Source organism: Oncorhynchus nerka, linkage group LG15, assembly GCF_034236695.1.
Source record: "Oncorhynchus nerka isolate Pitt River linkage group LG15, Oner_Uvic_2.0, whole genome shotgun sequence".
Classification (NCBI taxonomy): Eukaryota; Metazoa; Chordata; class Actinopteri; order Salmoniformes; family Salmonidae; genus Oncorhynchus; species Oncorhynchus nerka.
Window position 1 is genome coordinate 42,268,935 of NC_088410.1, and position 26,866 is coordinate 42,295,800.

At 40.0% G+C, this 26,866-nt stretch overlaps 1 protein-coding gene across 4 annotated transcripts; it reads left to right on the top strand.

Moving 5' to 3' along the window:
* Window positions 1-604: 604 nt before the first annotated feature.
* Window positions 605-25,319, top strand: aars2 (alanyl-tRNA synthetase 2, mitochondrial (putative)). 4 transcript variants are annotated; one of them, XM_029682347.2, is made up of 22 exons: window positions 605-873; window positions 1,299-1,487; window positions 1,565-1,710; window positions 1,815-2,006; window positions 2,694-2,838; window positions 5,173-5,318; window positions 9,137-9,245; window positions 9,325-9,363; window positions 9,581-9,695; window positions 9,825-9,961; window positions 10,618-10,762; window positions 10,988-11,157; window positions 11,410-11,523; window positions 12,252-12,392; window positions 15,735-15,872; window positions 16,092-16,195; window positions 16,568-16,676; window positions 17,141-17,266; window positions 21,636-21,746; window positions 21,997-22,080; window positions 22,353-22,466; window positions 24,088-25,319. In XM_029682347.2, exons 1-22 carry the CDS (start codon window positions 619-621, stop codon window positions 24,259-24,261), a joined length of 3,003 nt encoding a protein of 1,000 aa, XP_029538207.2. In that variant the 5' UTR covers window positions 605-618; the 3' UTR covers window positions 24,262-25,319. The 4 variants fall into 4 exon arrangements, with proteins under 4 accessions (XP_029538207.2, XP_029538208.2, XP_029538209.2 ...); XM_029682348.2 differs by having other exon boundaries at window positions 9,825-9,952; XM_029682349.2 differs by lacking the exons at window positions 16,568-16,676; window positions 17,141-17,266; window positions 21,636-21,746; ... (1 more) ...; window positions 22,353-22,466; window positions 24,088-25,319 and having other exon boundaries at window positions 16,062-16,147.
* Window positions 25,320-26,866: the final 1,547 nt, after the last annotated feature.

Sequence of the window (26,866 nt, forward strand, 5' to 3'; positions counted from 1 at the left end):
TTTGATGAAGAGTCTCTCCTTTCTCATGTAAAGTTAGGATTCATGAAATACCCTGTAAGAGCTTTCGTGCACAAGCCCCTTCAGTGTCATAACTGCAAAATATATGGTAATGTGTCAAGTGTATGCAGATGGGAAGAGTATCGTATGCCAGCTGAGTTGAAATGCTGCAATTGTGGTGACGAACATACGCCCAAAGAGGTGGTAAGAGTAAGTGCTCTCCAGAGGGTCTCCTATCTTGAAGCGAAGGAGCGAGTCGTGGTGAAGAAACAATGGTAGTAGAGACACCACCAGTGAAGGTTTCACACCAACTAAGGGATCAAAATACATTAAATGTTAAAAGGGTGGGATTTGTGTCATTTATTGCAATAGTCATCAACTGTAAAGCACAGGAAAGAGTCAGAGAAATTGGATTGGACTGTGACTGAATGAGGGGGGTGGGTTTTGCTTGTTGATGCGTCTGTCTATTTTTGTATTTTGTATGATATCGTTTCCCCCTTTTTTCGGCAATATGTTTGGTATTTTCTCGTTCAACAGCCTGTCCAGTTGGTGGCGGTAATGCCCCATTAACATTTGATGCCAACCACCGTTAAACTCCACCGAAGAAGAAGAGCTGCCAACATGGCGGCGCACATGAGACGCTTGACACATTGGTACAGAGCAGTGATAAACAATAATTTAACATCACTTTCAAGCGTCAGAGGATATTTATCAAGGTCATATTCTCACGTTCAAACAGACTTTTCGTCTAATCGTGTGCGGCGTACGTTCACAGATTTTTTTCATGAACTCTACCAACACATAATTGTGCCATCCTCCCCTGTTCGTCCGCGGGGAGACCCGAGTCTACTGTTTGTCAACGCAGGCATGAACCAGGTAAATTGAACAATCATCGGTCGGTTTTCACATGAAGTATTAGCTATATTATCGAATACAGTAGACACTAATTTGATTATTGGCAAGGGGCTATAGCGAAGAAAGCTAGCCTCATGCATGACACTGGAGATTTGACACCTCTGACAGTTCTGTTGCTCTATGGGTGTACAGTCCCGCGTGAACAACAGCATTGGCGAGTGTAGACAATACATAGGCCTACTAGCTAGCTATCTAAAGGCAATTCCAGTCAAATGCAGATTTGTGTCTTGTTGACAGTCAGTTGATTTTTTTGCGTAAAAGTGAAAAGTTGTGTATACATACCATACCTTAGGCCATGCATCAAATGCCTTCATAGCTTTTTTTGGGGTGCTTCAACTTCACTGGCTCTGAGTTGGAATGATGCCTCTCTTCTCCTCTTCACTTAGTTCAAGCCTATTTTCCTTGGAGCAGCAGACCCGCGCAGTGAAATGGCCACATACCGGCGGGTGGTGAATAGTCAGAAGTGTGTCCGGGCTGGGGGTAAACACAACGACCTGGAAGATGTTGGCCGAGATGTCTACCACCACACCTTCTTTGAGATGTTAGGAAACTGGTCCTTTGGCGATTACTTCAAGGTGTGTGACATACATGTAGCTGTGATCTATGATGCCATAGCAGTTTAAAAGGCAGGTTTAAAAGTGTCTCTGTGCAGGAGGAAGCGTGCATCATGGCTTGGCGTCTACTCACAGAGGAGTACAGGATTCCTCCAGAACGCCTCTACGTCTCATACTTTGCCGGTGATGCCACCTCTGGTTTGCCAGCAGATGAGGAAACGCTCCACATCTGGCTAAGCATGGGGTATGAAAGCCATAGTTTCCTCTCCAAGATAATAACAACTTCCTGACTCATTTGTGTTTTGATCCTTTGCCATTCTCTTTTTTGGTTGATGTTTTTGTTTGTAGAGTGCCCTCTGATCACCTCCTGCCATTTGGGATGAAGGACAACTTTTGGGAGATGGGGGAGATTGGCCCCTGTGGCCCCTGCACAGAGATCCACTATGACCACATTGGGGGCCGTAACGCAGCCTCGCTGGTCAATGCAGACAGTCCTGATGTGGTCGAGATTTGGAACCTGGTCTTCATGCAATACAACAGGTGCTATACTTACTACCAGGGGCTTATAGTTTGGGTTTTAATTAACCATACTAAATACTATTTAGAACATGCTGTTTTGTTTAAAAACTTTGCAGTAAGCAACAAATATCAACATTCTAGACTCATTCATAGGAATGCATCATCTAATGCACAACTGTGTTGTTTCCCACCGTGTGCATTTTGGTACAACTCATCCTCATTACTGAATATAAATAGTGTACAGTGAATTCATACTAAATGAAAAGCTTCAATTAGTTTGACTTCCTGGCATTTAAAACATAATAAGTTTTTGTAATGTAACATACTTTATAATTTTTGCATACCCAATCAGAGTACTATTTAGAATGCAAGTTTGGGTATTCGGACAAGCCCACTTGCGAACTCATTTAGTTTTTATTTCAGCCAAGGTCTCATGTATCAAAGATAAAGAAACGCAAGCACTTTTGGCACACACAGCTAGCTAGTTATGAACAATTTCTGCTAATGCTCATGCACTCTAACCTTGGCAGAGGATGTTAGCAAGACGATAACATCTTTACATTATTATGTGATGAAAATATATTCCATCTGGAGTTCACTCTACTATGGACTGTTATACTTTTTCCATGACTGAATCAAATTACTAGGGTGGATTGTGTGTCTGTGTTTACAAGCCTATGTCTGACTCCTTGCGTTTGGCTGTTCCAGAGAGGCAGATCACAGCTTACGGTCACTCCCCCAGTTCAGCGTGGACACTGGCATGGGTCTGGAGCGACTGGTGACCGTTCTCCAAGGACAACGCTCCAACTACGACACTGACCTCTTTACCCCTCTGCTGTCTGCTATACAACAGGTAAGTTTAGTTTGTTTACAGATAATTAGGTACAATAAGATAGAGGATTGAAGAAAAACATTTAAGAAATTAAACAATATACATGTGAAGGAAGAGAAGGAGACATTTTATTTAACCTTTATTTGATCTGGAAGTCATACTGAGATCAAGGTCTCTTTTACAGATGAGTCCTGAATTACATAAATTACAGAAAATACACAACTCAAAATCTAAATACAAAATGCAAGCAGAAAGAAAATCACGGCCGTAAAAAACGAACACATTCATGAGTAGTAAGATCCTTAATCAGCTTTGTGAATTGCCCCCAAAGGCACCATAACATAAAATGTAAGAACATTTAGAAGATTGTTCCACAGATAAGGTGCAAGGAAACAACTAAAAGCTGATTTACCTAACTCAGTATAGACCAAAGGAACTTCCAGAGTTAACCATCCCTGAGACCGGATGTGGTAACTTGTATATCTAAAGTTTAGTAACGATGTTAGGTACAGTGGGACTTTTTGTAAAAGTTCTTTAAAAATGAAAACATAGCAATGTATCAACCTACTTGACATCAAAGAGGGCCTTTCCAACACTCTGGTAGAGAATGCAGTGATGAGTACTGAAATTGTAGGGCATGCTAAAGCGTAGTGCGCTATGATACACTGCATCTAACGGCTTTAATGAAGTGGCGTTCATATAGATGATGTCGCCATAGTCTAGGACCGATAGGAACGTCAAATGAATAATCTGCTTTCTGCATTTTTTTCCCCCGAGAGGCAGGACCTATTTTTTATAGAAGAATCCCATTTTTATTCTCAGCTTCTTAACTAACTCAGTAATATGCTTTTTAAAAGACAGCTTTTCCTCTATCCAGATGCTCAGATATTTGTAAGCACGGACACGATCAATATGGACACCATCCAAAGTACATATGCTTAAATCATCAGACATATTTTTATGTGCTCTAGAGAAAAACAAATACATAGTTTTACTTGCATTCAGTACTAATTCTGGTTAATAAAGTTTTTCTGTAATACAATGAAGGCAGACTGTATTTCAGACCAACCGTGGGGGACAATAGCATACACAACAGTATCATCGGCATACAAGTGCAGGTTACAATTATTTACAGACAAAGTTGATATTGTTAATGTAAAAAGTACAGGACCCAGAATCAACCCCTGTAGGAAATATCCAGGAAACCTGATTTAACGCCATCTGTAGATATAAATTGAGTTATATCTGTCTAGAAATTATTCTATATTTACCAGTCAAAAGTTTTGACACACCTACTTGTTCCAGGGTTTTTCCTTATTTGGACTATTTTATACAATGTAGAATAATAGTGAAGACATCACAACTATGAAATAACACACATGGAATCATGTAGTAACCAAAAAAGTGTTAAACAAAACAAAATATATTTTATATTTGATATTCTTCAAAGTAGCCACCCTTTGCCTTGATGAAAGCTTTGCATGCTTTTGGCATTCACTCAACCACCAGCTTCACCTGGTGCAGAAGCCGGATGTGGAGGTCCTGGGCTGGCGTGGTTACACGTGATCTGCGGTTGTGAGGCCAGTTGGAAGTACTGCCAAATTCTCTAAAATGACATTGAAGACGACTTATGGTAGAGAAATTATCAATCAATTATATGGCAACAGCTCTGGTGGACATTTCTGCAGTCAGCATGCCAACAGCATACCAATTGCATGCTCCCTCAAAACATTTGTGGCATTGTGTTCTGTGACAAAACTGCACATTTTAGAGTGGACTTTTTTGTCCCCAGCACAAGGCGCACATGTGTAATGATCATGCTGTTTAATCAGCTTCTTGATATGCCACACTTGTCAGGTGGATAGATTTACCTTGGCAAAGCAGAAATGCTCACTAACAGGGATATAAATACATTTGTGCATTTGAGAGAAATAAGTTTTTGGTGCATATGGACACATCTGGGATATTTTATTTCAGTTCATGAAACATTGGACCAACACTTTACATGTTGGGTTTATATTTTTGTTCAGTATAGAATACATTTCAAAGATAAGAAGGATCTTAGCTGAGAATTAATCAAGATTACATTTTTGGCAAGAAAGATAATGAACTAAACCTTCCCTACATAGGTAAAGAGAAAAAAAAGTTGCTCAATTTGTATCTGATTGTCCAAATTATGGGTCATAATTCATTTCACAATGAACTGCTATGGCCCTGTTGCTCCCACGGGATTAAATGAATGTTCACTGACGTCTATATCTTTCTTACAGGAGAGTATTAGTGCCAAATGATTTGTCTGTTTTGTAGTTTGGTTTGTTTCTTTTTCTCATTTAGTTATCATCTAAATCCATCTAGCGCTCCAATTGCCCTGAGTATAGAGGGAGGACTGGAGAGGCGGATGTGGGCAAAGTGGACATGGCATACCGCGTCGTTGCTGACCACGTGCGCACCCTGTCTGTCTGCATTGCTGACGGAGTCTACCCAGGCATGTCTGGGGCCGAGTGAGTCAAACTGCTGTTAGTCTCTTGCTGCACTATGCTCCGATTATGGCTCATGCACAACAGGCAATCTGAAAAATGCCAGACTTACTAAGCATTTCCACTTCATTGAGGAAGGGAATGATAACACCTAAAGGTATTTAAAAAAAACGGTAGTTAACACTAGAACAGCCTGGCCTTTGAGCCTATCAGTACCCGCTAGAGAACGTTGAGTGTTTACTAGGCATCCCCGGCGTCCCCTTTAACATTAGATGCATATCAACCCGCAAGGTGCCCAAATATAAGCACCAACGGGTGATAAATAGAGCATAAACAGTTGTGAAGCATGAATAAATATTCATGGGAATATATCCATGTAAAAAATATAACAACTGTTATTTGTTTAGATAGAGTCAAGGATATGTTTTGTGTAATTCTACAAAGTTTGAGTGAGAAATATGCTATTGGAATAATATACACTTGGTTGTGTTTATAAAGGCCTTAGGCAACATTAGAATACAATTATTTCAAAGAACATAATAGCATTTTACCTTGTTTATTTTACTCTAGGCTATAAGTTAAAACTAAAAACCACTAGTTCAAGTCCATCACAAAGAAGTCCTTTTATAATTTCATTTTGGCAGATTAAAATAAACATTGTGTAAAATAAGAAAATGTATTTAGAAAAAAAACAACAGAATATCATATTTTAAGTTTATTATGTTACTAGTGTTGTGACGTTGTATTGATTGTGACGACTGCTGTTCATCGAATGATTAACTGTTTATAATTACGTGATTAAATTAATCAGGTCATCATTAACTCAGTAACCCGGGGCACCATGGGAAAGTTTGTTTTTATTGAGTTTCCATTTCCCAAATTAACTCAAAGAATATCAATATCGATTTTACAACAGTCGCTAATTAATCGATTTCCTCTACAGTCTCATCCTGAACGTCGCATAATCCAGGAATCTGCACAAACCCGAGTCCCACTAAATGAGTCCTTACCACACCAATTGAGATGATTATTTATTTACTAACAAGCTAAACTGATAATATAAGATACACAAAAGATACACAAACACACAGTCTAGGCTATTGATTAGAACTTAGTACAATGAAATAGGTCCCTAGCGGGCCAACACAATATGACACACAAAATGTGAATATAGAAAGAGAGAGTGCACAAGAGAAAAGCACACTTGGATACATTTGTAAATTATGCTTACTTTACCCCTAACACCTTGCCCCGAACTACAGCTCTTATGGGTCAGAATATAATGATGTAATTATCTCCTCGTGGACCGAGTTCCGACTTCTCCTCTGATGGCGACACTTCTGTTGTTACCGGGTGTAAAGTCTCTGATTGTCCACACGATGTCAGTGTCCTTTCTCTTAATGGTCTGTTTCCTCGCGCTTGTTCTGTAAGAGGGTCTTCTGAGGACGATCAGCCGTGTAGATGGTTCCAGCGTGGGAATGAAAGCAGTGTAGGCACACGATTCATTGGAGAGAATAACTGGGTGGTCCTGCTTGAATTCACCTTAGATACAGATACAGTTATTCAACCGTAGCATTGATTTTTTTTGTAGTTTCTTTTGTCTTCTTCAACCTCGTGTTGCGTTTTGGGGTTGCGACTACTCGGACCTTGGCTTGCAGTGCGTGGTTACCTAGTTTGATATGTAAATTCTTAACTCGCATGTTTTATACCCTCAGGTCAGAAACTGGCGTTTCCATCTTTATGGCAAATTCTCTGGGGCGTCACTAGTTACGAGTCAAGGTCTGAATTTGACTCAGATCCAATTTAGACAACTAACTTCACATTTCATCTTTAAAAAAACATTCTCTTTGAAATGGACATTTTCCACACAACGTACAGTATGCAAACATCAGGTACATATTATGAAAACTCTTCAAGTTACAATGTTTTCGTTATAACGTCGTCATTTAACTTTTAATAACATAACAAAAATGACATTAATTTTCATATTCCATCTATCGTCATTACCACCATTTTGGCTGACGTTTCGTCATATTGTCCCAAAGTCCATTTATTACATGTGACTGTTCTGAGGTTATTTCTCCATAGGCCCATCATACATTCCATTCCTCCACACTGAGAGGACAAAGGGATTTTGTCTGCTGCCCATAAGATTTACAATGGGCGTGAGGTGAAAATAAATAAAAAAAACACCTCCATATCTCTTGATTTCTCTTGATCTCTCCCCCAGAGAGACGTCTCTGTAGGATTGTGGTCCACAGTAACCTGATCCGAACAGGCCAGAAGAAACTGCAGAATATGCTCTTTCTTAATAGAAATCGAAACGTTTTACCTGCATGTGACTGATGGAGGATTTGATCAAGTGATGCTCCTTGCCCTGCGTCTGTCAATTACAAGATGTGCCTATCTCTTCATGTACAATTTGACAACTGATAGTATTGTCACTCATCAGACTACTGTCAATTGAATCTTGTCTATAGGCTTACTGTTATCATGTGTTAAATGAGTTTCGGTATAGTTTGTGTAGTTTCGGTGGGCAGGCTGAGTGGCATCATTTATTTTCCCTCGCTCATCAACTTGGATAGAGTCAAGGATATGTTTAGCATTATTCTGAAGGCCTGCTGCGACACGTAGCATGTTATCATTTCCCTTACAATAAATGTGATTCACAATAGAGTTCTAGTTAATCAAATGTAAAAGAGAATGGTATCAACCCACAAGGTGCACGGTGAAATTATTAACATGAGCGCCAACACCTGATAAATAGACATAATACATACTCATCATTACACTAGTGTTGTTCTAAATTAACTCAACTACGTAACCCTCCTTATCATTCAATTAGGACTATTTTAAATTTGACCGTGGAGTAATGTACACAGTTATTACCCATTCATCCATTTGTCATTCAGTGGGTTGGCATCGTTTGCTTCCCTTCGCTCGTCAACTCAGATAGTCAAGGATATGTTTTGCCTTATTCTGAAAGGCCTACTGCAACACATAGCGTGTTTTTGTTTTCCCTTACAATAAGTTTGAATAATTATAGTAAATAGTAAATATGAATAAAGTAAATAAAACAGTCCCATAGCAGCTTATTTTTACAAAGTAAAACTTAAAAGAGAATGATATCAACCCATAAGGCGCGGTCAAATGATTTGCCTTAAACATGAGCGCCAACGCTGATGAATAGGCATAACACAAACTCATCATTACAGTATTGTCTTTGTAATTTAAATCAACCTCTTCACCCTCATTATCATTCAGTTTGGCCTAATTTAAATTCCATTGTGAAGTAAGGTGAACAATTATTGCCCATTCATCCATTTGTCATTCATTCAGTGAGGAGAGAGAGAGACACGTCAGTGCCTGGCTGTGTACCAACGTCCTACAGCGCATTGTTTCGGCGGGTTATGTTGGGAATAGGTGTGAATAAAACAGGGAAAAAAAGTCTCTAAAGGCTGTTTCTGATTTCAAAATTCGGACAAATGACCAATGTAAAATACAAATATTTAGGATAAGTCAGGGGAGTAGCAGGACTTACTTTTTCCGGTGTTTCTTTTATTTATAAAATCAAACGTCAGTGGCTAATGGCGTATGGCGGTTCTAGAGTTAAAGGTTAAATTAACTGAGAGTAATATTTCAATCTAAAATTAACATATCTCAATCCCAAAGATTGAGAAAGAAGATTGAAATGGTAAAATTTGTTTGGGATTGAGACGTAGCTGAATCTACAAAATAGACTGTAGGAGGTCTGAACACATCTGACAATAATCTGACAATTGTAATTTTCATTCTCTTTCAATTATTGTGTTTGTGCGTGCGTTTGTGTGTGCCTGCTGCAGATTGGTTTTACGCCGTATCCTCAGGCGAGCTGTGAGGTTCAGCACTGAGGTACTGCAGGCCCCTGAGGGAGCGCTGGCAAGCCTGGTACCCACAGTTGCCCACATCCTGGTGAGTTGGGCTGTGATATCAGACTTGTGACCTTTGTCATCATGGTCTTGATCCTCTATCATCCACATCTTTTCTACAGGGTGATGCTTATCCCGAACTGCATAAAGAGTCAGATAGGGTAAGTTAATTACCATGAAATGAGAGAAATTACATCAACAACACGTTTAATGACGGTTATACACCAGGAAGTAAAGTTCTTGCAAATACAATAAAGTCTTTCATATACAAACTTCCTGACATTTCGTACACAGCCATTCACTTGACACACTTTCTCAGATGAGTGGCAAGGAAGGTATAGTGATAAACTACTAAGATCTATTTGATTTATTTTTCAGATCATGGATATAATCAATGAAAACGAGGCCCAATTCCTGTCCTCTCTGAAGCAGGGGCGCAGAGTGATTGACAGGACACTTCAGAGATTGGAGAACAATGACACTCTATTCCCAGGTCAGCTTCAGTACTAGGATACGGTACTGGGATAGGGTATGGTTTGTAATAGGGTATTTGTGGTATACATTTTTGGGCCAATTTATTTCCGTAGTCAATCCTTTGTGTGTGTGTGTGCTTATCTCCTAGTGCCTGTGGCCTGGTCTCTGCATCGTAACCTGGGCTTTCCTCTGGATCTCATTGCACTAATGCTGGAGGAGCAGGGCTTGAGTGTTGACCAACGGGCCCTTGATGTGTTGGCCATTGAAAATGAAAATGTAACTACAGTCAGTGCTTTTCCTCTCCTTTTCTATGCATGAAGCCAATATTGCTAGTCTAATCTAGCTTAATGAAGCTGCATAGCAAAATACTAAAAAGTAAATGTCCAATGTTTCCAGATTTCTATGAAATATCACATGTAATTAATTACCCTGAGTGAAATAGTTTCCCTTCCATAACGGTCATTAAAAATATTCATGTGAGGAGACCGCTGATTGATGAGCCAACATGACTTCATGTGCTATGAGGATATTGCAAGCATTTTTGAAACAGCCTGTTTGAGATTCAACTTTGAGGTGGAGTTCTTGTGTCTTTTCTCTAATTTATGCTTTGGCCACACATGGGACGAGTCAAAAACAATATTGGTATGAGTTGAATGTGAGATTTTCACTGGACAGTTGCTTCAAACATTACACTTTTATGATTTTATCATACATTAGTTTGTTCCTTTACTCAACACTGAATTATTTAATGAGTACTACATTTTACATTACAAGCTTGAATTAATTCTTAATAAAAAATGATTTATGGTTTTAAACTATTGAAACTAAATGAGGCTGTCCAGCTTTTTCTGCAACCCTTGCAGATAAGTATATTTTCAGTATCTTTTTACTGAAAAGGTTCCAACCCATTCCATGGCTGTCTCTCCTCTCCCCACCACCAGCTTAGGTGTCAGGTGCAGACCTCTGTTGGGGATACGCTGGTCCATCTGGATCTGCACAGCCTAGCCCAGCTGCAGAGTGGAGAAGTTCCCCACACAGACGACTCCCCCAAGTACCACTACAGCTTGGCACAGGATGGCAAATATGGTATAGATGAGTTCTCGAGATTATAAACAACATCCTCACTCACAATTACAGTAATTAGTCTAAAACGGTTGGGTGCTGGATCCTCGCTAGTAAAATCCTTAGAGAATGATTTAGACAGCACTCCAAAGGATAATCTTCAGTCAATATATTATATTCAGGTCAATTATCCTTTGTTTTGCTGTCCAATTTATTCTCTCTGAAAGGAGCCCTGTGTCTTTTCTCCAGTGTTCCAGCCCTGCCATGCTACCGTGCAGGCCCTGTACTGTGGACAGACTCTTGTCTCGGAGGTGGCCGGGGGCCAGAGGTGTGGTGTGGTGCTTGACCGGACCTGTTTCTATGCAGAGCAAGGGGGGCAGTCTCATGACCAGGGCTACTTCATCAGAGATGGACTGCCGGTCAGCATTAGCGACACCTTTTTTAGGACACCATGTTTAAGGACACTGTGTCACAACGTGTGTATGTGAGCTGCTTGTTAGGGATGTACCTGAAAATGTGGGGTCCATACATTGAATGTGTCAACTTTCCTGGATATGAATGTCCTATCCCTCAGCAACATTTTTACTAAGCTATTGAAACTACATTCATTGAATCATTCCATTCATAGTATATTTACTAGCCTAGTTGGGATGGTGTGTGTGTTCCCTCAGGATGTCCTGTACCCTGTTGAGGCTGTGCAGCTTGCTGGGGGATATGTGGTTCATCAGGTCACCGCTGCTGAAGTGCTGAGAAAAGGGGACCAGGTCCAGCTCTACCTGGATGAGGTAGAGCATTTTCTACAGGTTGACTCTTAGCTTACACAATGGACCTTATGTTTGCTGTTTTTTTTTGTTTTTTCCCTTTCAATTAAGCCCTAGACAACCATGTGTGGGGAGTTCCTTACTAATTAGTGACCTTAATTCATAAATCAAGTACAAGGGAGGAGCGAAAACCCCGCAGACACTCGGCCCTTTGAGGAATGTGTTTGACACATGCCATAGACAAACGCAGTATAGCTTATAAAATACATATTTATTCATTAGGCTTCTGCAACAAATTAACTGTGGGTGTGTGTGTTATTTGTGAGATGTGCTCTTTAAAGCTATTTGTGAGATGTGCTCTTTAAAGCTATTTGTGAGATGTGCTCTTTAAAGCTATTGGGGCAACAACTGGTTGAATCAATGTTGTTTTCCACATCATTTCAACCAAAAAATACAATGTGAGGATGTTGAATCAATGTGGAAAACTGATTGGATTTACAAAGTCATAAACGTATGGGAATTTTGTATTTTTTTCACCCAACTTTTAACCTAAATCCGATGACAGGGGGACATTTTTGGTTGATTTCACGTTGAATTCACATGAACATAAATCAAAACTAGACGTTGAACTGAAGTCTGCCCAGTGGAATGTTTGTGACGTATACTTTGTCATAAATATGATTATGTTAATGGCATATTACATGTCATAATTTAATTTGCTAATAAGAAAATGAATGTTTATTCACATCCAGCCACAGAGACTAGCCTGCATGGTCAAGCACACCGCCACACACGTCCTCAACTTCGCCCTCCGTCAGCTGCTGGGTTCTTCTGTGGAGCAAAGAGGCAGTCATGTCGCTGCAGACCGCCTACGCTTTGACTTCAGCGTCAAGGTATACAGTATGATCCGTGAATTTCATCATCTGTCGTTGTCCAACAATTCAATTATATAAATGTTCAATAACTTTATTTTGATTTATTGTTACTATTTCATCCTTCCACAAGATATAGTCCCAACACAAATCTAGTGTTGCTACCCAAGCCGGCTGGTCGTTCGTTCTATCGATTCGGTTGCCAGAGACGCGACCCAGTCATTAAATCTTTGTTCTAAAACTATGGACTCGACCCAGTCGTTTGTTCTAAATGTTCTGTTGCCATGATGGCTGGCAATATTCTTATCCCTTTCATGCTAGCTAGCCTACTTTGGCTAACACAGTCACATCAAACAATGGAGCCAGAATAATAGCAAAGTAGCTGCATTTTCTTATGTTTAAGCTGTTTTCTAGTTATTTATTTTGGGGGAGGGAATACATCCATAACAATGATGTGCAATTTCACCTGTAGAACATTTGCCCTCTTGCCAGGCCACTGTTCAGAAGAGATAGCCAACTACACAGCTAACACAATCACTTGGAATGACAGAAAAATAGCTGCATCTCGTATTTTTTATTGACATTTCTTTGTATACAGTATATCCATAAAAACTATGCTGATTCATGATTTAGACTGGCTGAGAAAAGCTGCCAGCCGGTCTGTCTCGTCCCGACTCCTTAACGTTCATTACCATAGGACAGCTAGAGATCGAATTTCAATATTGAAACAATGTTGCAAATGTCGGGGAGGCAGATTATTACTAATCTCCGCTGTTGAAAACCGAATGTTATTCTAAAATAAATGGGAGATAATGTCTAGATGCTTTGTACAGTGCCTTCGGAAAGTGTTCAGATCCCTTGACTCTTTCCAAATGTTGTTACCTTTCAGCCTTATTCTAAAAAAACATTGTTTTTTAATCCTCAGCAATCTACGCACAATACCCCATAATGACAAAGCGAAAACAAGTTTTTAGATATTTTAGCAAATGTATTATCATATCAAAAGTAGAAATACCTTTTACATAAGAATTCAGACGCTTTGCTATGACACTCTAAATTGAGCCCAGGTGCATCTTGTTTCCATTGATCATTCTTGAGATGTTTCTACAACTTGATTGGAGTCCACCTGTGGTAAAATCAATTGATTGGACATAATTTGGAAAGGGACACACCTGTCTATATAAGGTCCCACAGTTGACCGTGCATGTCAGAGCAAAAACCAAGCCATGAGGTCAAAGGAATTGTCCGTAAAGCTCCAAGACAGGATTGTGTCGAGGCACAGATCTGGGGAAGGGTATGAAAAAATGTCTGTAGCATTTAAGGTCCCCAAGAACACAGTGGCCTCCATCATTCTTAAATAGAAGAAGTTTGGAACCACCAAGACTCTTCCTAGAGCTGGCCACCCGGCCAAACTGAGCAATCGGGGGAGAATGGCCTTGGTCAGGGAGGTGACCAAGAACCCGATGGTCACTCTGACATAGCTCCAGGAGTGGCTTCATAACAAGTCTCTGAATGTCCTTGGCCCAGCCAGAGCCCAGACATGAACCTGATCGAACATCTCTAGAGAGACCTGAAAACATGGTGCAGCAACTTTCCCCATGCAACCTGACAGAGCTTGAGAGGATCTGCGAAGAAGAATGGGAGAATCTCCCCAAATACAGGTGTGCCAAGCTTGTAGCATCATACCCAAAAAGACTTGAGGCTGTAATCACTACCAAAGGTGCTTCAACAAAGTACTGAGTAAAGGATCTGAATACTTATGTAAGTGTGATATTTTAGTTTTTTATAAAAAAAAAAATCTGAAACAAACTCTAAAATCCTGTTTTTGCTTTGTCATTATGGGGTTGTGTGTAGATTGCTGAAAAAACAACAACAATTCAATCAATTTTAGAATAAGGCTGTAACCTAACAAAATGTGGAAAAGATCAAGGGGTCTGAATACTTTCCGAAGGCACTGTAGATCTAGTATATACTGTACATTGCCTGGCTGAGCTGATGAGACCGTGCTTTGTGTAGTCAGATGGAACAGAGTAAATAGGCATTTCGTCATATATTTAGCCTGTGGTAACTTGTGGGATAGACACCAGCTGGAATGCGGTTTTAACCAATTATTATCTAGGATTAGACCCACACGTTGTATAATAACACTGTAATAGTAATAATATCTTGAATATATAAGGCCCCTGTAGCCTATTTTTATAAACATGGATGACTTAAATGTTGTTTTTATAAAACACACAAAAAAACAATAACCAAGCCAATTAAGTATTTTTTTAATTGAATTGATTGTTTGCACAGCCTACACAGTCTGTGTTAGATTTTTTTTAATACTCATCGTAGAAATTATATTTGACAGTTTTGCTTGTCATAAAAAACTTCAGCAACTGATGATTTTGTGAACGTTTTCCATGTTAAATTTTAAAGCCGGGCAAAGTACGAGGTGATAGCATCACTGAAATCACTGCTGCTGTGGTCAGGCTATGGTAGGCCCTGTGGTACCTGGCCCTCCCTTCCAGTTGCATTGCTGGGAATGATTTGTTGTTGTACTTCATCCTCCTCAAAATACTTATTATGAATTTCACAGAAATTATACAGCTAACAACATGCCATAATTAGTGTGTTTATTGTGTCAATGTGACAGTCATTGCGTTTAAGCAAACACCTCCATCTCCCCTTCAGTCGACCAAAAGCCCTCTACAGTCATGCAAGAACTACTGAACCTCTCACTACAGTTGGTCTTTTATTATACTCAATAGAGGCAACAAGTTGCGCAGAAATAGCCAGGCATCGTTTTACTCACCTTGTTGCGTGCCTTTGGATGAGTATGCTGAGAAACATATCCAACCTCTAACTCTTGATTCATCCTTAAAATCCGCTGGCCTCGGGCTTTGTTGTGTGAGCCTCCTGTGTCGGTTTAGGCAGATAGTTTGCTGTTGTCCTGCTGCTCTTACATCCTTCACTATATGCATAATGGTCCCGACATTTCAACAATACTGTTGATTCAAGGAAATCATAAGAGAAAGTAAAAATTATTTTAAATTGGTCTCCATGTTTAAGCTAGTAGGGTTTTAAATGCCAACAGTCCCAGAATTCCAAAAAACATTCTGATACATAAAAAATAAAATACATTGTGAAACCCAAACGTATTCTGTGGAATTCTTCCAAACGCACCAGAGAACAGCACCAGGGTAACAAATTTAATGTGACTACCCTTAGAGTAATCACATCCGTTATGAATAATGTGAAGTTATATGCATTGCCAAAGTCCAGTAGATAATCAAAAAAACTCACTTTTGTATAGAAGCATGAAAACGCTTTTTGGGATGTAATAATAATCATTGATTTTTGGTGGTCACTCTGTAGGGATCATTGAGTATTCCCCAGCTCCAGGAGATTGAGAGGAGCATCCACAACATTATCACAGAGAATAATGCGGTGTACATAGAAGAGGTTCCCCTGGCCCGGGCTAAAGACATCCCAGGTCTAAGGACTGTGGATGAGGTAAATGTGTGTTGATTCGGGGACGCTCCTACCCAGATTAAAAGGAATAATGTTGATAATAACTGTGTTTTGTAAAGTGTTGTTCAGTTCTCTTCGCAACATAATACATTAACAATGTATAAGTGTCAACCCAATGGTTGCAATTTGTAAGTGCAAGATATTCTGCATAATAGTGTGTTGGCATTGGAGGATTCCCGAATCCTCTGTAATTCTTCCTAGGTGTACCCTGATCCGGTGAGAGTGGTGTCCGTGGCAGTTCCCGTAGCAGACCTGTACGGTTCTCAGACGGACAGATGGACGTCAGTGGAGCTCTGCTGTGGGACGTAAGTTTTGTCTGTCTGTCTCTCTCACTCGATCACTCTTTCTCCCTCTCTATGATAGATTCAAAAGGCATTTTTAAATGTAGGACCCAACATTACTTGTTATTTACCACAAGATATTACGAAATGACAATATGCACTGCCTCACCTTTCGGGCTGTGAGGATGTGGCAAATTGTTCTATATACTGTAAAAGAGCCAAAATGAGAAGAGACAGTAGAATGTATACGTTTTATCGTGGGTTAAGGATAGAAACGGATCATATATTTGGAGGAGTAGATTTGACAATTCCTATAGTTGTGAACAATGCTAAATATTTTATGTTCATTGGCTGTTTCTAAAGGGCTACTAGACCAAGCGTTTTTCTCTTTTTCAGGCATTTACTGACGACCGGGGAGATCGGGGATTTGGTTATAATTTCCGAGAGGCAGATGGTTAAAGGGATCAGCCGTATCGTGGCAGTCACTGGAGACGACGCCAGAGAGGTGTGTTATATAAAAGCAAGAAGGCATAAAACTAAATAGGTCGTGACTTATTGTGAATATGCCAGAGGTGCATAGTAGCGGACTATATAATCACGTCACTTTATCCCATGTATTCTCGTGTTTTACAACACCAGTTAGTCCCTCGCTCAAGACTTTTGTGTTGCTGATTCAGTATTAATTTTGTAAATTTTCCTATTTAGGATGTCATGTATCACTGATCTTTTAAAAAACACTCCATGATCAAATAAGCATCGGATTGTTGGAGGCATGGGCTTGTGGGAGTTTCCACAATATTTCTTAAACCAGTCCTTTCCTTTCAAATTAGTGAAGGGGAGTGAATAAGTGCACACTTTGGAGGAAGGAGAGATAATTGGGACGTAGCCCAAGTTGAGAGTTTTACAGAATCACAAGTAGCTTTCAACGAGATCCATTCTGATATTTGTCGTTGTTTTGTTGGCTCACAGGCTCGAGAGGCGGGTCAAGTCCTGACCCAGGAAGTGGAGTCTTTGTCAGCACGTCTTGCAACAGTCGCCAGCCCCTCCCTCGCAGATGCCAACCGGCTGGCCAAAGAAGTGGGCATACTGACAGATGTATGTATGCTTTTCCACTCCCTCCCTACTGACCTAACTGATGGTCATTAGACAGACAATATTGAAAATGCTCCAAAAGGCAATTTCAGACAGTATTAAAGTATTGCCTAAGTGTTTGAATAGCTGAGAACATGGGACCTGCATTTTTTTAATTTTAGTTATTTGTAACAGTATTTTTATTGGAATTTCACCATTTTCACCCATATTAAGAGATACAACAACAGAGACAAAGCACATAGAACAAAAACAAGAAAAACAGCACCCGCTTACACATATCTACGCGCATATATATACACATACATACATACATACACATACATACACACACATACATATACCCATGCATATACACACACATACGCATACATACGCGCACGCACATACACACATACACACCCATACATACATACGTACACCATTTTCCTCTTCCCGCTCGGTGCTTCTCTCACCCCATCACCATCATTGCGTCTCTCAATACATACATTTTAAACAAACTTACAAACAGAAATTAAACAAAAAAGCTCAGTTTAAACCAAGAGGTTAGGTTCCACACATGGAACGTACAGTGTAATTCTGAAATGCATAGATCCCCGCCATTCTAAGAGAATCCTTGCAGCATAATAGCTGATACCTCAGGTTCTAGGTAATTTAGATAAGGTTCCCATACTTTGTAGAACTGGTCTGTTTTAGAATGCAATGTACATGTCAGATATTCCAGAGGCACCCATTCAAATAGTATCTTATGCCAATCTTTAATAGAAGGCACCTTATCACTAATCCACTGTAAAAGGATGTTTTTCCTCGCTGCGAAGGTAAGGATGTTGTAAAGCCTCCTTTTACCCACAGAAGTAACACGCCTACTAGGGAGACCTAACAGTAAAGAAACTGGGTCCAATTCTAGATCAACCCCTAGGATCTTTTCAATTTCTTGCAGAACACCAGACCAGTATCTTTGTATTTTGGTACATGACCATAAACAATGTGTTAGGGTGCCTGTATCAGTTTTGCATTTAAGACACTGAGGGGAAGAGGAAGTGGGGCTAAAAGCATGTCTGCGATTTAGGGATATATGCAATCTGTGTATTATTCTTAATTGGATTGCTCTAGTACGGTTACATATAGATATTGTTTTTGCATATCTCGAAATGTCCTCCCACATCTCTTCGTCAATAGTAACAGACAATTCTTTCTCCCACACTTGTTTCACCCTCTGTGTGTTGACAGCAGAAAAGGACCTTAAAGTATCATAAAATAGACTTACAGACATTTTCCTTTGTGGGAAAAAAAAGCATTTTTTCAATGACAGACACATCAGGGTTACCAATTAAGGTGGTGCTCTTCAGAATATAATGTCTTACTTGTAGGAAGCGGAAAAAGTCCTGCTTTGGGAGTCGATATTTCTCGACCATCTGCTCAAATGACAACAAAATCTTATCAGCAAATAAGTCATTTAGCCTGCATATGCCCTTATTAAGCCATAAGTTAAAGCCAGCATCCAGCAATCATGGACTGAAATCTGGGTTGTTAAGAATTGGGGTAAGAGCAGAGGTTAGTTTGGACCTTCCCAGGAAGCGTTGAACTGACCTCCATACTTTGAGTGTGTTAAGTGTAATGAGATTATTGCAGTGATCTTCTACAGACTTGAAACTTCTGAAAAATAAAAGATCCTGTATGGGGTATTTTGAAAGAGAAGTCTCAATGTCTAACCAAATAGAGGAGTCCTCATTTGTGATCCAGTCAGAAATATAACAAAGGTGGGCACACCATTGATAGAACATGATATTGGGCAGGTCCATAGAACTTGGCAGCTGCAATATTGCCATCTTAAGTCTTGGCTTGTGTTTACTCCATATAAAGGAACTTAGCCATCCATTTACATCCTTTATTACCTTATTGGAGAGTAATACTGGGATAATTTGGATTGGGTAAAGTAGTCTAGGTAAAATGTTCATTTTCAAGAGGGATATTCTACCCAACCAAGAAATCGGGAGAGAGTTCCAGTGCTCCAGATCCTGTCTTATTGTATCAAACAAGGGAACAAAATTGGCTTTGTACATTAGCTGGAATTTAGGAGTTACAAATATACCCAGATACATGAAACCTGAGGGAGACCATTTAAAAGGGAAGGGGGAGAAGTATTAGGTACAGAGTGTAGGCTACCATGTGGCATAGCCTCTGACTTAGTAAGGTTAATCTTGTAGCCTGAGAATTCGCTGAATAATTCAATAATATGAATAAGAGATGTAATTGAAGTCTCGGGACTAGAGATGAATATCAGGACATCATCAGCATACAAGCTTATTTTATGGTGAACATCACCAATGAGCAGCCCCTGTATAGCCCCTGTATAGCAGGCGTTATCCTGATGGCCTCGGCCAGTGGTTCCATAACGAGTGCAAAGAGGAGGGGGGATAAAGGACAGCCCTGTCTGGTACCTCTGTGTATAGAGAAGCTATTTGACCGTAGCCCATTAGTTAGGACAGCAGCCTGAGGATCATCATATAAAACTTTCACCCATTTTATAAAGTTGTCCCCCAGACCAAATATATTTAGAGCAAATAATAGGTAAGACCACTCCACACGATCAAATGCTTTCTCAGCATCTAGGGAGAGCACAACACCATCCACAGCACTTTGTTGGTAGGCTTGAATTACATTAAGAAGCCGCCTGACATTGTTGCATGACTTACGGCCCCTAATGAAGCCAGTTTGGTCTCTTTTCACAATTAGTGGCAGTGAGTCCTCTAATCTTGTGGCTAGAATTTTAGAAAGCAATTTTCTATCCACATTCAGAAGGGAAATTGGTCTGTACGAGGAACAAGACTCTGGACATTTTCCCTTTTTGAGAATAAGTGAAATGTTGGCTTCTCTCAGCGTTTGAGGGAGTTGGTCATTTGAAAATGAGTGGTTAAACATATCACGTAATGGCTCAAGGATCAGGCCATGGAACTCTTTATAGAACTCACTACAAAACCCGTCTGGTCCTGGGGCCTTACCATTTTGCAGGTTCTTAATTGCGAACATGATCTCTTCCTTGGTAATAGGGGCATTAAGGAGGGACCTCTGCTCTTCGGAGATAGTAGGGAGCTCAATCTTACAAAATAAGTTCTCCATTAATTTGGGTGCATCCTTTGGCAGTTCTGAGGCATAAAGGTTTCTATAAAATTTCTTAAATGAGTCACTTATCAATTTATTTTCATATAAATGATTACCATCAGAATCAGTAATAGTAGCAATTGACTGAGAGTCAGCCCTCTTTTTAGCTAGGTATGCCAAGTACTTTCCCGGCTTATCGCCATGTTCATATAGCTTTTACCTGACAAATCTCATTTTCTTTTCAGCGTCCTGTGTTAGGAGAGAGTCTAGCGTTGATCTAATGACTGATATTTCCTTTAATAGGGCAGGAGTGGGCGTTTTAATGTAGTCCTTCTCTTTAGTTCCTAATTCACCCTCTGACATGTTTTGCTTTTCCCGCTTTTTCCGTCTCTTAGTAGCTGTGTATGACATAATCAGACCCCTGGCATACGCTTTACAGGTCTCCCAAAGGAGCCAGGGGTTATCTGTTGATTGAGAGTTAATAGAGAAAAATGCTTTAAACTCTGTAATAAAATATGATGTGAATGTATGGTCTTTAAGATTGGTTGTGTTCAACCTCCATTGTCTTGACCGATTGAATGCCCCGTTGAGTTTTATGTCCAGGATCACCTCAGCATGATCAGATACGACTATGCTTCCTATCTATCCTAGCGGATAAAACAGACTGCAAAGACGTCCTGGGCATAAAAAAATAATCTAGTCTAGTCTGACATCCATGAGGTGCAGAGAAAAAAGTGAACTCTCTGTTGGAGGGATGAAAAGCATCCGAATACCCCAGATCATCACAAATAGCTTTAAGTGACAGCCTGAGGAGAGAGTGAAGCTATACCGCTGGGAAACTTATCAATAAGGGGGTTCAACAAGCAGTTAAAATCTCCTCCAACCACTGCAGTGTCTGAGTTTAATTCTGAAAAGTCTAGAAATACCTTAGTGAGGAAATCAGGGGGGTGAGCAGGGGGGAAGTAAATATTCATTATGGAAATGTTCTGCCCTAAATTTTAGTTATTGACATAGCCTTGTTCTGTTCAATGTTCTCCACCTATATAGTACTCTAAATACCCCAATTCATGTTGTTATGTTCAAAAGAATACGAGATAAAAACTCCTTACACCATTCAAACCAATGATGGTTTGAAACTTTAAAGGTAATTTACTCAGAATCATCTTTTTGCAGATATAACCTTATAGTCCCAAGCTACCACATTACTTTAAATAGTTAGAATTAAATGCGAATATGACACAAATGCTTAGGCCTTATTTGTGTTTTGTCCCAGGCAGTGGATTACACTCCTATACCACAGTGGAAGCGGAGGGAGCTTCAAACTCGCCTCAAAGGTCTACAGAGGACAACCAACACAAGCATAAGGAAACTGGAGACCAAAGAGGTATCACAAGCACACAACCCCATTGTCCTTTCTAACGTGTATTATATCCCCCACAATAACTATTTCATGTGACAAGTAAAAATACATGAACATGATCAAACTTTTTGTATGCAGGAAGACACATGAGTCACAACAGCATTATAAAACAATCACAATAGTTAATGCATGATAAATACTGCATGATAAAGCATTATACTAATTGTACTTTTAACTACTTTCTCTTTCTTACTTACTTTTGTTCCATTTTCAGGCTGCTGTGAAAGCCCAATCACTATTCATAAAGAATAGCAGCAAGAATATTGTAGTGGACACTGTGGACACAGACTCTATATCAGTATGTTTTTCATCTGAATTTCTGATGAGCCTCAGTAGTTGTTTAACATCCACAATTAGATTGTTTTGCCCCATATAAAACTAATTCTTTAGTATTCACAGCGAGTGAGTTACTGTATTTTATCAATCACTTTCAATGCAACCATTGTTTTTTTGGAAACACCTTAGATTCTAATGATGCACTTAAAGTGGGATCTAATGATGAACTTACCGTTACTAAGGCTCTGGGAAACTGAGCCTCGGTGTAGTTGATCCCAATTGCTCTCATTGTAGGTGCTGATGAAGACAGTGAACCAATACAGTGACAGAGCCCCAGGGACCCTGATCATGCTACTCTCCCACCAGCAGCCATCGGGGAAGGTCCTGTGTGCGTGCCAAGTGCCCAAGGTATAGGGTCTAGCTCTTACATCACTGTATTTACTGACATGGCATTTTCTCTCAATAGGTCAAGGGTGGGGGGGACTAAATACATAAAGCGCCTTCATTTCTTAATGGTAAAAAAAAGATAGGGGAGAGGTGGGGTAAGTTGTGCCAAAGGGTTAGTTGAACAACCCCTTGTTTCTAGGAAACCATACACAAAATTAATAGTGTGACCAAATATTTAGGGAGAGGTCATTATTTCATGGAGTCTGTGAAGGAAGAAAACACATGGGAAAAGTAGTAAGCAAGTTCGGTCCAAAAACCTGATTTTCACAAAGTCAAATTGATTTGTTTTATAGGTTTCCATTATTATTTTATCGAAACCAAAGTAGATTGTTTTAAGACTGTTTTGTACATCAGTTGGGGTCTCTATAAGCTGTAATATGAGGTCCTAACCCTAGCATGAAAGTGCATCCTTGTAGCTCTATGGGCTAATATAGTCAAAATGATTGCTTTGTGGGTAATTGATTTAATGGCTAATCAATATACAGTGGGGCAAAAAGTATTTAGTCAGCCACCAATTGTGCAAGTTCCCCCACTTAAAAAGATGAGAGGCCTGTAATTTTCATCATAGGTACACTTCAACTATGACAGACAAAATGAGAAAAAAATCCAGAAAATCACATTGTAGGATTTTTAATGAACTTATTTGCAAGTTATGGTGGAAAATAAGTATTGAAGAATGGAAGAAACCTGGCACCATCCCTACGGTGAAGCATGGTGGTGGCAGCATAATGCTGTGGGATGTTTTTCAGCGGCAGGGACTGGGAGACTAGTCAGTCTCAAGGGAAAAATGAACAGAGCAAAGTACAGAGAGATCCTTGATGAAAACCTGCTCCAGATCACTCAGAAGCTCAGCCTGGGGCGAAGGTTCACCTTCCAACAGGACAATGACCCTAAGCACACAGCCAAGACAATGCAGTAGTGGCTTCGGGACAAGTCTCTGAATGTCCTTGAGTTGCCTAGCCAGAGCTAGGACTTGAATCCGATGGAACGTCTCTAGAGAGACCTGAAAATAGCTGTGAAGCAATGCTCCCCATCCAACCTGACAGAGCTAGAGAGGATCTCTGGAGAAAAATCTGACAAACTCCCCAAATACAGGTGTGCCACGCTTGTAACGTCATACCCACGAAGACTCGAGGCTGTATTCGCTGCCAAAGGTGCTTCAACAAAGTACCGAGTAAAGGGTCTGAATACTTATGAAATGTAATATTTAATTTTCTAAAAACCTGTTTTTGCTTTGTCATTATGGGGTATTGTGTGTAGATTGATGAGGGGAAAAAAACTATTTAATAAATTTTAGAATAAGGCTGTAACGTAACAAAATGTGGAAAATGTCAAGTGGTCTGAATACTTTCTGAATGCACCTTATGAAAATAATCTTGAATAATAGTTTTTTTTGTTTTGTTTTTACTGTCGCCTTATATGAAACATTTGATCTCAAATCCAAAAATGCTGCAGTATAGAGCCAAATTAAAACATGTAGCTTCACTGTCCAAAATACATGTGTATATTCACACACTCTTTACCCACCTGTTCTCTCTCTCCATCACACCAACACTCACTCCTGATCTTTGTCTCTCCATAGGGCTTTAGTGCTCTCTCTGCCAGTGACTGGGCCCTGACAGTGTGTGCCCGCCTGGGAGGGAACGCAGGTGGCTCTGCCACTGTGGCAAAGGGCACAGGGAGTGGGGCCAACCTCACTGAGGCACTCAGGTGTGCTGAAGAGTATGCACAGGACAAGACCCAAAACGGATGCTAAGTACAAACGTCCAGGGATCACAAGCCCACATTTACCATAGGGTGTAGGCAAAATACACCACTGTTCAATGATAAAGTTCTCCAACTGCCACATGGCGGGTTGATAACAAAAGTACATATTACAGCATACTACAGGTTGGAAGAACCTACCATTTTTTTGGGGGGTGACTGTGAGAAGTTCAGTTCGGGTGACTTTTAAAGGACAGCCTATTGAAATGAAATGATACTGACATCTAAGATATGTAGTTTCCCCTGTTGTAGCATAGTAGCTATATATATAAATAGACTGAGGGTTACCCATCTGAATTCACCCCATTGGGCTAATCATTAGCTAGATCACAAACTCTAAACATGATCTTGTTGCTAGTTAGCAACATATTGATGATTTGAATGTCCCACTGGCACTCATCCAAGGATCATGTACTGTGAATACCACCTGCCCCATGGTATGTTTAGCCCTGGTCTTTCCTATGCATTCAACACCATTGGTGAGTGCCAACGGGCATAAACCATGCCACTGCTAAAAACTCTGGTTCTAAAATTTTGGGGATTTGAGAAATACGTTGAGTAAAATTAGAACGCTCTGTGATCCTCCTCTTTTAACAGTGGCCATCAAAACTGATTTCAAATGTGTGTTTTCCAGCGACTACATTAAGAATGTTGTAGGCCACAATGACTTGACATGCATGTTTTTCTCTACGTTGTTCTCCACTGCAATTTGAAAGCACTTTGAGAGGGATTTTCTTTTCTCTCATAGAATGCGACGGCCCAATTTAACCCCTGCTCCTATTTATTATGGATGGAAGTGTCTGGAATTTCTGTCAGGACTCAGTATGTACATGTGTATGATAAGCATTACGAATAGGTAGTCAAGACAGTGTTTGGAGATTTGTATTGTGCTTCTGTCCTAAGATTGTGGAGAATAAGGAAAGTCTAGTTTGTCCTGCGATGTACTGAATGCCAGCCTTGTAATAATTAACAATTTATGAGTGTAAGGATTATGCATATTCCAGTTGTCTACTTTCTTTGTTTTAGAAGGAATAAAGACATTTGAGGTCATTTATTATTGTACAATTTTCACTAATTATTCACTTGATAACCTTGAGTAACTCAAAGCTCACATTTGTACAATATAGGTATAATTGTATATTTAAATTGTTAATGACTGACCACGAGAATCCAAATAGATCAGGTTTGCAATGAAGAACTTCAATCAGACCCCCTCTCACCCGTGGAGGGGGAAGGAAATAATTGATGTGGATTAACAACTCATGCCCTGTTGTTAATCAAGGGAGAAGATCCAGGCCTGTGCTCTCCAAATTCACCAAATAACGTGCTTTGTCTCAACAGACCCTTTGCCTACTTACAACCTCGAATTAAAATGGATGTTTTTGGTGAGGGTTGTATCATTTGATTTACACAACATGCCTACCACTTTGAAGATGCAAAATATTTTTGATTGTGAAACAAACAAATAAGACAAAAAAACAAACAGAATACTTGAGCGTGCATAACTATTCACCCTCCCAAAGTCAATACTTTGAAGAGCCACCTTTTGCAGCAATTACAGCTGCAAGTCTCTTGGAGTATGTCTCTATAAGCTTGGCACATCTAGCCACTGGGATTTTTGCCCATTCTTCAAGGCAAAACTGCTCCAGCTCCTTCAAGTTGGATGGGTTCCACTGGTGTACAGAAATCTTTAAGTCATACCACAGATTCTCAATTGGATTGAAGTCTGGGCTTTGACTAGGCCATTCCAAGACATCTAAATGTTCCCCTTAATGAGAGGTGTTGGGTTTGCACCAGACAAGGCGTTTTCCTTGATGGCCAAAAAGCTCAATTTGAATCTCATCTGACCAGAGTACCTTCTTCCATATGTTTGGGGAGTCTCCCACATGCCTTTTGGCAAACACCAAACATGTTTGCTTACTTTTTTCTTTAAGCAATGACTTTTTTTCTGGCCATTCTTCTGTAAAAATCCAGCTCTGTGGAGTGTACGGCTTAAAGTGGTCCTATGGACAGATACTCCAATCTCCACTGTGGAGCTTTGCAGCTCCTTCAGGGTTATCTTTCGTAGTTGTTCGGTATTTGCTGTCTTCTTGCTCAAAGCGTGCGGCGGTTTGTGTGCAAAGTATATGGTTACTGTAGGTGAGAGTCGTTTCTGAATGTGGCAATGTTAAGTGTCTCTTTCCCTCTCTCTCTCCCTCTCCATATTTTCTTTTACCTCTTAAGGATCTCTACAGATTGGTGTCCCACCCGCAGGACGGTTGAGCTACTGTGCGCTAATGCGATTAGCATGAGGTTGTAAGTAGCAAGATAATTTCCCAGCACACAGACATATCTGATATTGTCAGAAAGCGTACATTTTTGTTAATCTAACTGCACTGTCCAATTTTAATAAACAAATGAGGCACATTTGGGCAGTCTTGATGAAACATTTTGAACAGTAATGGAATGGCTCATTGGATCAGTCTAATGATCTGTACATACACTGCTGCCATCTAGTGGCCAAAATCTAAATGGCACCTTGACTGGAATATATACATTATGCCATTTCTCTTGCAAAGATGATGGTACAAAAATACAAAATAATGTTGTTTTTTTTT